This window comes from Anomaloglossus baeobatrachus, chromosome 2 (assembly GCF_048569485.1).
Source record: "Anomaloglossus baeobatrachus isolate aAnoBae1 chromosome 2, aAnoBae1.hap1, whole genome shotgun sequence".
NCBI classification, from domain to species: domain Eukaryota; kingdom Metazoa; phylum Chordata; class Amphibia; order Anura; family Aromobatidae; genus Anomaloglossus; species Anomaloglossus baeobatrachus.
In genome coordinates, this window is record NC_134354.1 from 325,689,071 (window position 1) to 325,701,771 (window position 12,701).

At 41.7% G+C, this 12,701-nt stretch overlaps 1 protein-coding gene across 2 annotated transcripts in view; it reads left to right on the top strand.

Moving 5' to 3' along the window:
* GPN2 (GPN-loop GTPase 2) overlaps positions 1-12,701 on the top strand; it is a 160,513-nt gene that overhangs the window by 110,599 nt on the left and 37,213 nt on the right. Inside the window, exon 5 of one of the 2 annotated variants that reach the window (XM_075335908.1) lies at positions 208-1,930. The exons of the other annotated variant lie outside the window; for it this stretch is intronic. Within the exon in view, the coding sequence (XP_075192023.1) occupies positions 208-280 (73 nt within the window). The 3' untranslated portion in view covers positions 281-1,930. Of the gene's footprint in view, positions 1-207; positions 1,931-12,701 lie in introns of those variants that run through there. 2 annotated transcript variants of the gene reach the window in all.

The following is a 12,701-nucleotide window of genomic DNA, read 5'->3' on the forward strand; positions in this document are numbered from 1 at the left end:
TTCATTACTTTTCTCCATGCCCTTTACGATTTTTAATTTTTTTTTCTTTAATAAATATTTTGTACTTGAACATTTATTTGTGTCCTCTGGCTATATATTTTTTGGTTTTGTGTAACCTCTAATTTGGCCAGAGTCTGTGGGGTTGTACGGTTGTGTCAGTTTTTCTGTGTCTCATTAAAATAAAATGAACCTTAACCCACACTCCAGAACACTGGCTTTTCAGGAGAAATATGTTGAAGAAGCAAAAAAAACAGTAGCAGAAGAAACTTTAGACTTATGATCACCAGTTCTAAAGCTTTTATATTTGTAACTCAGCCCCCAGTAATATTATTCGAGTGGAAATAAAGCCTGGTTGGATTCAATTTAAATTTCTACACTAATATTAAACCTCTTGTGCAGAGTTGTAGTCCAGCAGTGACATTAAAAATGGCAACACAACCTTCGAGTAAGTACAGCTCCAGTGCAATATCACAATGATCATGCCAAGAGTTGTGGATGGCTGTTTTCTATGGTAGTAGGGTTGACTGAGCAGACACAAACATTAATGATCCTCTATGTTCTACATTCTATTTTTGAATGCTTGATGTTAAAATTTTCTAAATGTTCAGAACAAACCTAAGATTAATGTTTGTTGTAAATTATTATTTTTATATATATATATATATATATATATATATATTTATTTTTTATATATATATATATATATATATATATATATATATATATATATATATAAGAAAAATATATAACCAGTTATGTTGTGTGACTTTTTCTGCAATATCCATGAAAATTCTCAACATTGTGCCTCCAGTGCCCACTAGATTTAGAGGGGTTTGTTCAGGTTTGGGATGAAAGTCTGCAGTCACTCTGTGAGGCTGGTTTGTCTGTGTTTAATCAGGTACAAGTCACATGCATGGTTATGGTCATACGTGTGTCACGCGTGTGACATCCGTGTTTGCATACATGTGACAGGTACCGGGTCTGTGAAATAAAAAGATTTTCCATATTTACCTGCTTTCTTCGGCTCCTGTCCGCCGCTCATTATATTCATTGATTAGTCACCGCACTCAGGACCTGGAAGCTGGAGCAGCAGCGCTGGGTACAGCACCGGCAAGGACAGCACCATGGGGACAGGTGAGTATTCTTCCAGGAGGTCATTGGAGTTCTCAATGAACTCTGATGACATCGTAATGACACCCGCACTACAGCTTCATGGGTTCATCAGAGTTCATTAGGAACTGTGATGAGTCCCCGTTGCTGTCCCGGCGATGCTTTGGATTCCAGGTTCTCACTACACGCACGTATACACTGAGCACATATATACACATAGCAGACACACATGGATACACCGAGCACATACACACACACACAATGCACATGCATGTATACACTGAACACAGACACACACACACACACACTCTGCTGTATACTCACCCAGCGATGCGGTCCCCGGCACTGAAGTCGCCGCGATGCTCCAGCTTCCAGCTCCACATGGCACTGGATATTCAGTAAGTATAATGAGCGGGAGGCAGCAGAGCCGGAGACAGCATCGCTTGAGAGAGGTAAATTATAGAAAATATTTTTATTAAAAAGACCCGTGTTTTCCCTGTGTCACACTGATGTCACATGGATCACATCAGTGTGCAATCCGTGTGACACCCGTGCTACCGGAGAAAAAACGGACGTGTGCGTGTCCACACTGTCCGTGTTACAACACGGACGTGTGAGTAACAGCATATAAAAACATGGGTACGTGTGGTATCCATGTTAAAAACTGATCTCACACGCACCTAAAACACGGACGTCTGAAACCAGCCTAATTGTGATTGACAGTCTTCTTTGACATCTATCTGTGCATGCAGTCATACAATTACTGAGTAGTACCGCCCACACATGGAATTTCAATTAATAAAACACAAGCTGCACATCATCTTTTGCCTCAAATCTATATATTATTTTCTGCTTCTCCTTCTTTAATGTTCTGTGCAAAGATCAAACTGCCTGTGCAACGTGACAGGCTACGTTTTTTTTTTATTATCAGGTCATTTTAATTGAAAACGTATTATACAACAAATGACCTATATAACATTTTTACATACAGTGTATTCTTAAACAGTGACATCGATTCTGTTGATACTGCCAGCAAGTCCATAGGTAGAGTCCCAAGACTTATATAAAAAAAATGTCTTCATCAGTGATCCTCTATATAGCTCTGAATATGTCCAACTTTAGCCATATTTTGTATGGAAACTCTACATCGGGCAGCCTTGCAATCTTTGACTGTAGAATCACAACCTCAACTCTATACACATAATTGTTCTACATTAATCTGGACACCTGAGGAGAGCCATAGGTCTAGCCAGCCCCAATGATGCCTCCAGATCCCAGAGTAACTAACAGTAGTCTTGACCACATAAGCGAAAGTGGCGCAAAATTGGGGGTATTATTATTTATTGTTATAGCGCTATTTATTCCATGGCGCGTTACAAGTGAAAAGGCTATACATAAAAACAAGTACAACAATCATGAACATTACAAAAACAGACTGGTACAGGAGGAGAGAGGACCCTGCTCGCAAGGGCTCACAGTCTACAGGGTATCGAAACTTACCTGGCATTATAATTCCTCAGGTCAGTGTGAGTTCATAGACATCAAAAAGTATAGTTTTAGTTGTTTTTTTGGGGGTTTTTTTAACGTAAAAAAAAAAAAACAAAACGCTTTGTCACCATTTTCCGAGACCCGTAGCATTCTCAATTTTAGGGATCTGAGGCTCAGTGACGGCTTATTTTTTGAATCTGGAGCTGGTGTTTTTAATTATACCATTTTTGTGTAGATGAAAAGTTTTGATTGCCTGTTATTGCATTTTAATGCAATGTTGCAGCGACCAAAAAAAATGTCATTTTGACGTTTGGAATTTTTTTTTTTTTTTTGCTACACCATGTATCGATCAGATTAATTGATTTTATATTTTGGTGGATTGGGCTTTTTTCGAACTCTGCGATACTTTTTTTCTTTAAACTTTTTACTTTTTTCTACTGACCAGCATCGCTCTGATGCTCTGCCGGCATTCACAGGAAGTGTCAGGGCAGCGATAGGGGTCATTATCTGACCCCACCTTGTCATGGCAACCCATTAGCGCACTGTGATCACATCACAGGGTCGCCAGTGGTGGCAAGGAATGTCACGATCTGAGGGGTTAGAAGGTGGGCTGGATCTCCGATCCACCCATGCCTGTTAGCGTCCCATATTTGCTGATTAGATTAGCAGACATGTGCAGGGATTACTGTGGCCTTGCGGTAACGGGACAGACATGGCCAAGGACGTACCAGTACATCCTTCGTCATTAAGCGACTCAATCTGAGATATTTTCACTTGCATACCTAAATATTTAAAAGTGTGTGATATTGCTAGACAGGCTACATTTTTAAAGCTAAGTTCACCTTAGTATATAAAAAATTGTCTGATTTTTATTTGTATTGTCATTCCTTTGCAATCCATGTGGCATTCTTTTTTAAGAATTGTAACACACATACTGTGGGGGACTTTTCGAAAACCTGGCACAGGGATCACCGATCTTGAAATATCTGGTATCAAATTGACCTGGGTCTTTTTCAGAATCTCTTTTCCACTTATGCTTGTAGAAGGATAAGGCACAGCCAATATAGTGGAGGTATATTGAGGTGCACTTGTTGATTTCCAAACCATAAGTCAATCAAATAGGTACAAGGCACTCTCAAGGGTTAATTTTCATAAATTTCTTCCAAAAGTCTAAAACGTGACGTTTCAGCCACTAGGTGGCCTTCATCAGACAACTGAAATAAACAATAATTTACAAATTTACAAAAATTACTCAAATGAGCTAAATAAACAGAATATAAAGCAATCAGCTTAGATGTAAAAAACTAAAGGAAAAAAAAGGAAAGAACATTTCATCAAAGAGAAATAAAAAGACATAATGTATGACTTAGCAGCAAAAATGATTGTGTCCATCACAAAGGAAGGAGGTATATAAACACCAATACATGGATGTGGGGGGAGGGGAGGGAAAAGAAAGTTATAATAGGAAGAGCATATGATACTGCAGAGTTACCAGGATAGATATACTGCATATAAGAAACAGCGTTCAGTCAGTGAAAGAGTTAAAGCCACCTCCCCTGGTATCATAAACTGGCCAAAATTGGAGTGTCAAGGTGTCACAAACCACCGGGGGGTCACTCAGAAATCCCCCGCGCTGGCTACCAGTACGTCACAATCGGGGGGTAGCAAGGGGGGGTCACCCCTCCTTTATACCTCCCGACCGACAGACAGAGCACGTGACGCGCTCTCTAGCGCCCCTCTTATAGTCAGGCCAATTATGGAATTGCCCGACAATAAGCAAGGAGGCCGCTATACTACTTATGCCGATTATTGAAGGGTCCCCGGTGAGAGGAGGGTATATATTCCCCCGACCTCCGCGGGCGGAATATATAATATCTTCCCGAATCTCACTGGCCTCCCCACAATAATCCTTGGCACAACTCGCTGCCACCAACCGCTTCACGGTAACTATTAGCCGAACACACAGACGTGGGATTCAAGATCGAGATAACAGAACAGCCCAAGATTAATTATATAATTTAATCGCCTAAAGCACACTAGAAACTACAATATATACAATAGGGAATCTACAGAATATACAGTTATGTCAGAGTACAGTTACAATCAAAGCATGGGTTACAAACAGGCATACACAGTTCCAGCAGTTACCTTGTTGCGTCTGGCCACAGGGGGGCGCTGTAGACCAGGTTTCCAGGAACTCTCTCACAGGTCTTTCCCAACCAGGCCCCCGAGCAGAAGAACACTGGAAAATGGCCGAAGTAGGGTTATCAACCTGGGCAGATCCAGGTCCCCTCCTACCTTAGTGACCTCACAGGGAAGCACTGCCACTCCCCCTGCATGGATCAGAATTATCCAGCAAAGGGGATATTGGCCATAACTTTGCCTGGGAGCGTCGTAGGCAGACGCCAATGCTCTCATTGTGACAGTTATGAATTTAGCTACAGAACGAGGGGACTCATGACCTGTCTACGAGTTCCCATATGGCTGATATCACGCCTGGGGTATTTCCCAAGCTCCCCCTTCCATAAAAAAGGTGTGCCAGCATCGTCCGCCTGCGCAAACACCATTTTTATGGTTGCCATATTTATCGGAGATATGGCTTGCGAGATATGAACCATTTTTTACTGGAGTCGTTCTGTCTGGCTACTTCCAAGCCTTGCTAATGAGATACAACTCTTGTTACAGGGTGACGGCAGGGAGTCATCCTGGGTCCATTGTCCTCACATCATCTCATCTCCATATCAGAGGAGATGGCTGTTGGAGGTGTAAGTGGGATGTGACACCTTCACAGATGCTGGACATTTGAGAACAAGAAGGGAGGGGGGGGGCACTGCCAGGGAGTGATGAGAGCAATTATGACTTCTAGTCATAATTCCTCTTCATATCCCAGGATTTACCTCACACAAGGCAGCGGTGTCCACCGCTATGCTGCGTGCACTAAGTGTCAGGGCACCATGTTTAAATAGCCCCTTTAGCCAATAGGAGCAAAAAAGTGGAGGCAGAACTATAAAAGCATGCAATGTGCATGCTAGAGGCTGGCAGCGTGACTGACCACGAGGGAAGCCAATGAGAGGTGAGAGGTGTGCCTGATAGGACACACGGCGTCACTGCTGCAGGAGCCAACCAGAGGTGAGGGTGTGTGCTGAACTGAGTCACTAGCGTCCCTGGTAACCAAGGAGAGTCTGGAGCAAGTGTGCTAGTGGAAATGAGGAACTTAGAGATAAGGTGAAAGTACCACTGAAGGAGCTAGTGGAGAAGTGATTAACATGCTGAAATATGCAGATTGTAGGATACATGTATAAGAGAGTAGCATATGGGCATGATTATGCACAAAGAAGTAGAAAGTGTACAGGAAGAGAAAAAAAAGTTAGTATTAATATTATGTTAAAAGTAATCCCACCCTCCCCCCCCCCTTTTTTTTCCCTTTTTCCCCTTTTTTTTCTCTTCCTGTACACTTTCTACTTCTTTCTGCATAATCATGCCCATATGCTACTCTCCCCTTTTTTGCTCCTATTGGCTAAAGGGGCTATTTAACCCCTTTAGCCCCCGGGCACTTTCCGTTTTTGTTTTTTGCTCCCCTTCTTCCGAGAGGCGTAACTTTTTTATTTTTCCATCAATCTTGCCATATGAGGGCTTGTTTTTTGCGGGACGAGTTGTACCTTTAAATGAAATCATAAGTTTTACCATATAGTGTACTGGAAAAGGGCAAAAAAATTCTAAGTGCGGAAAAATTGCAAAAAAAAGTGTGATCGTACAATAGTTTTTGGGATATTTTATTCACTGTGTTCACTATATGGTAAAACTGAGGTATCTATGTGATGCCTCAGGTCGGTGCGAGTTTGTAGACACCAAACATGTATAGGTTTACTTGGATCTAAGGGGTTAAAAAAAATTCACAAGCTTGTCCAAAAAACGTGGCGCACGTTTTGCGCCATTTTCCAAAACTCGTAGCGTTCTCATTTTTCAGGATCTGGGGCTCAGTGATGGCTTATTTTTTGCGTCTCGACCTGACGTTTTTAACGGTATAATTTTTGCGCAGATGCTACGTTTTGATCGCCTGTTATTGCATTTTGCGCAAAATTTGCGGCGACCAAAAAACGTAATTTTGGCGTTTGGAATTTTGTTGCCGCTACGCCGTTTACTGATCAGATTCATTGATTTTATATTTTGATAGATCGGGCATTTCTGAATGTGGCGATACCAAATATGTGTGTATTTTTTTTTTTTTTAACCCTTTAATTTTCAATGGGGTGAAAGGGGGGTGATTTGAACTTTTAGGGTTTTTTTATTTTTTTTTAATTTTTTAAAACTTTTTTTTTTATTTTAATAGTCCCCCTAGGGGGCTATAGCGATCAGCAATCCGATCGCTTTGCACTATCTGCAGATCTTAGCTACAGAGCTGAGAACTGCAGATTTGCTGCTTCACTTTCAATGCCGGCTGTATTCTGGCATTGAGAGGAAGTGAGTCATGTTAGCTACAGGCGTCATCACATGACCCTGTGCTACCATGGCAACCGCCGAAAGTCACGTAATCATGTTACGTGACTTCCGGTGGGGGCGGGGTAAGTGACTGTCATGGCGGCGCCCATATACATATCGCTGCCAAGATTTTGGCAGCGAAATGTAAGGGGTTAATGGCCGCGGGTGGAAGCGATTCCACCCGCGGCTAGCAGGCACACATGTCAGCTGTTGATAACAGCTGATATGTGCGCGGATCGCCGGCGGCGGCAGTGGGCGGGGCTTACCGGCACACGATCCATGACGTACCCAGTACGTCATGGGTCGTTAAGGGGTTAAACATGGTGCCCTGACACTTGGTAACTCTGCAGTATCATATGCTCTTCCTATTATAACTTTCTTTTCCCTCCCCTCCCCCCACATCCATGTATTGGTGTTTATATACCTCCTTCCTTTGTGATGGACACAATCATTTTTGCTGCTAAGTCATACATTATGTCTTTTTATTTCTCTTTGATGAAATGTTCTTTCCTTTTTTTTCCTTTAGTTTTTTACATCTAAGCTGATTGCTTTATATTCTGTTTATTTAGCTCAGTTGAGTAATTTTTGTAAATTATTGTTTATTTCAGTTGTCTGATGAAGGCCACCTAGTGGCTGAAACGTCACATGTTTTAGACTTTTCGAATAAATTTATGAAAATTAACCCTTGAGAGTGCCTTGTACCTATTTGATTGACTTACGGTTTGGAAACCAACAAGTGCACCTCAATATACCTCCACTATATTGGCTGTGCCTTATCCTTCTACAAGCATCTTCTCCATTATAAGTGCACGCCACTAAGTGATTATGACCAGCAACGTTTTCTTCTATGATCAGGAACAACGCATTTTGGCCAATACCCGGATTTCTGGGGACTTTCTTAAGGTACCGCCAAAGGAAACGAGGGGGCGTGAGTACGAGAAGGAATCTCTGCATTTAATAAATCTTGAGTTACATTGCGCAACCTTGACTGAATATTTAAGGGCACAACGGATCCCGAGGGGCCTAAGGGTCTCTCTTAGGCTTACCATTTTCAGCGATAATTAAGAATATAGGAAGAAGTTTGAACAGATCCTTAACAAGTGTTCATTCGATCTGATGACATTGACGGTGGAATTTCTTCAACAGAATATTAATACAACACAGGAGAAGATTTCAGCCATTGAAACCCAGTTGCAGGCTCTAAATTCATCCCGTGAAGAATTTGAGGAACTAAAAAATCATGTTAAAGGTATCCTGGAGACCCATCGGCAAGAGACTGAGCATAAGAAAAGACCGAAGTTTACACGTGACGCAGAAGATTACGAACGCAACAGGGTTTACAGATGGCAGGAAGGATTTATCCGCTTCCGACCCCGTTATCCATACAAAGGGTCTTCTACAGACTCGCTTACCAGTCAAGAAGGCGATTCCAGGGGACCGCGTGGCCCTCAAACCTCCAGTTCTTTTTTAGGTCCCAGAGGACAGCAGAGAGGAGGAAGACGAGGAGGGGCGGACGCAGAAGGCGTGGGGATGTCCAGATCAACTCGGTCCAAGGTAATGAATCCACTGTTGTGAATATTTCATCTAAATTAATTGGTCCAGCCCAGCTTCAATTGTTACAGAAAGGCTTGTCCTTCTGTCCAACGGCCAAGTTTAACTCTTTTCAACTGGAAATGGAACTTAACAGGTTCTATCGGAGCCTTAGACTTAAGACCCATTTTGACCGACCCATTATTCCAGATCCAGGTGAGCGTCCTAGGCTGGCACTGTTGACAGCAGCTGATCTAGGCCTCAAAAAGAAGAGCACTTTTAGGCCTCCAAAGGGATCACCTCCTTTGGAAGCCTTTATTGACTTTATACAAAAGGACTTTGAGAAGTTACGGAATGATGCTGAACAAGGAAGGATACATCTTCGCAGCAATCTGTCGCCTATCGAGAGACAGGCGCTCCACAGCTTGCTGGATGACAAAGACTTGACGATTAAACCAGCCGATAAAGGTGGGGCGGTGGTTATCATGGATACGTGTTATTACGTTGGAGAAATTAAACGATTATTAAGTGATGAGACAGTATATAAAATGCTTTCTAGAGATCCTACATCTGGGCTATCTAGGAAGATCAATGATACTTTAACTAGACATCTTACTATAGGCACTATCGATCAAAAAACACGAGTTCCTTTCCAACAATAACCCCATCACTCCTGTAATGTATATACTACCGAAAATCCATAAACACCTATCTAGACCACCTGGTAGACCGATAGTAGCTTCAAGTGATTCGCTATTAGCCCCATTATCCAGATTTCTGGAGAAGATAATTACGCCACTCATTAAGGATACTAGGGCATTCATCCTAGACACTTCTGATTTCTTAAATACCATTAAACGTACTGGTCATACACTACCATCTGCTTACTTGGTTACATATGATGTAGAGAGCCTTTACACTAATATCCCCCATGACAAAGGCATTGAGGCTATTCGTAAACTTTTGACCAATACGGCATCTATTCCTTCTCCAGTAGTGGATCTCTGTCTGGACTTGTTAAATCTGGTTTTAAAGGAAAAATTTTTCTAGTTCCAAGATACATTCTTTTTGCAGACGCAAGGGACCGCAATGGGCTCGAATGTAGCCCCGCCGTATGCAAATTGTTTTATGTCAGATTTCGAAGAAACCGTTTTATACCGACATCCGTTATTCATTTTACATTGCCCTTTATGGCAGCGCTTTATCGATGACATTTTTTGCATATGGACGGGGCCATTCGAGTCCTTGCAGGAATTTACTACTGACATTAACAATGCTTGGCCTTCACTTCATTTCACCATACAGTTTGATAAGGAAAAAATCAATTTCTTGGACACGTATATTCTGAAAGATTCATCCGGTCTTTTAACATCAGATTTATATATTAAACCTACAGACCGTAATACTCTACTTCATTATACCAGTCACCATCCCACAGCTACAAAAAAATCCGTACCAACTTCTCAATTTGGACGGGTTAGGAGGATCGTATCTGATCCGAGGACACTGGAGAAAAGACTTGATGAGATGCATATTAAATTTGCTGAACGTGGTTATCCACAGAGTGTATTAGAAAGCGCTCGACAGACATTACCCAGCACTCATGATAATTCTGGCCGCATTCCATTCGTACATACATATCACCCTTTCATGTACAAACTGCACGGGACAATTCGTAAACACTGGCATCTCTTAAGCAATGGATATCCTAATATTTTTGAATTCCAGAATAAATTTCTTCCTTGTTTCAGGAGAGCAAATAATCTAAAGGACCACCTGGTTAGAGCAGATGTTGGCTCAGCTAAGTCCATCCTAAGGCAGAGGTTCCTAGGGACGCCTAAAGTCGGCACATACCCATGCTTGCATTGTCCACAGTGTAGTAATGTCCAGAAGGGCGATTCCTTTTTTCATCCACATTCGGGCAAAAGATATAGTGCCAAGGAATGTTTCACGTGTGACAGTACCAATGTAATATATGTTATCATATGTCCATGTGGCCTATTTTACATAGGTGAGACTACACAACGTATCAAGGATAGAGTCTCTAAGCACAAGTCGACTATTAGGTGTAAGGAGAACATATTGCCACTTCCATATCATTTCAATACTGTAGGACACAATATCTCTCAATTAAAATTCATGATAATCGAACAGGTGTTTACCCCGCGCAGGGGTGGAAATATTAAATCAATGCTTCAAAAATATGAGGCATTTTGGATCCACGAGCTTAAAACTCTATCACCAAAGGGGCTCAACAGAGATTATGATTTACAGGCATTTTTGTGAAATGAATGATTTTTTGTTTTAATCCTTGTATAAAAAATGTATATGCATTTGATTTATTGATTCACTAATGGTGATATTCTTTTTTCAGCAGAAACGCTCATGATTCCATTTGATTTGCGATGTGCACCCCTTCATTCACTTCTGCGGATCCTGTCTTTGTGCCTTTTATTATATATCCTTCACTGCATTGTTAGTATTAATATTATGTTAAAGGTAATCCCACCCTCCCCCTCCCCCCCCTTTTTTTCCCTTTTTCCCCTTTTTGTTCTCTTCCTGTACACTTTCTACTTCTTTGTGCATAATCATGCCCATATGCTACTCTCTTATACATGTATCCTACAATCTGCATATTTCAGCATGCCCTGGACACTGCACACAAAGTGTTAATCACTTCTCCACTAGCTCCTTCAGTGGTACTTTCACCTTATCTCTAAGTTCCTCATTTCCACTAGCACACTTGCTCCAGACTCTCCTTGGTTACCAGGGACGCTAGTGACTCAGTTCAGCACACACCCTCACCTCTGGTTGGCTCCTGCAGCAGTGACGCCGTGTGTCCTATCAGGCACACCTCTCACCTCTCATTGGCTTCCCTCGTGGTCAGTCACGCTGTCAGCCTCTAGCATGCACATTGCATGCTTTTATAGTTCTGCCTCCACTTTTTTGCTCCTATTGGCTAAAGGGGCTATTTAAACATGGTGCCCTGACACTTAGTGCACGCAGCATAGCGGTGGACACCGCTGCCTTGACACTCCAATTTTGGCCAGTTTATGATACCAGGTGAGGTGGCTTTAACTCTTTCACTGACTGAACGCTGTTTCTTATATGCAGTATATCTATCCTGGTAACTCTGCAGTATCATATGCTCTTCCTATTATAACTTTCTTTTCCCTCCCCTCCCCCCACATCCATGTATTGGTGTTTATATACCTCCTTCCTTTGTGATGGACACAATCATTTTTGCTGCGAAGTCATACATTATGTCTTTTTATTTCTCTTTGATGAAATGTTCTTTCCTTTTTTTTCCTTTTAGTTTTTTACATCTAAGCTGATTGCTTTATATTCTGTTTATTTAGCTCATTTGAGTAATTTTTGTAAATTATTGTTTATTTCAGTTGTCTGATGAAGGCCACCTAGTGGCTGAAACGTCACATGTTTTAGACTTTTGGAATAAATTTATGAAAATTAACCCTTGAGAGTGCCTTGTACCTATTTGATTGACTTACGGTTTGTAAACCAACAAGTGCACCTCAATATACCTCCACTATATTGGCTGTGCCTTATCCTTCTACAAGCATCTTCTCCATTATAAGTGCACGCCACTAAGTGATTATGACCAGCAACGTTTTCTTCTATGATCAGGAACAACGCATTTTGGCCAATACCCGGATTTCTGGGGACTTTCTTAAGGTACCGCCAAAGGAAACGAGGGGGCGTGAGTACGAGAAGGAATCTCTGCATTTAATAAATCTTGAGTTACATTGCGCAACCTTGACTGAATATTTAAGGGCACAACGGATCCCGAGGGGCCTAAGGGTCTCTCTTAGGCCCACCATTTTCAGCGATAATTAAGAATATAGGAAGAAGTTTGAACAGACAACAACAAGTGTTCATTCGATCTGATGACATTGACGGTGGAATTTCTTCAACAGAATATTAATACAACACAGGAGAAGATTTCAGCCATTGAAACCCAGTTGCAGGCTCTAAATTCATCCCGTGAAGAATTTGAGGAACTAAAAAATCGTGTTAAAGGTATCCTGGAGACCCATCGACAAGAGACTGAGCATAAGAAAAGACAGAAGTTTACA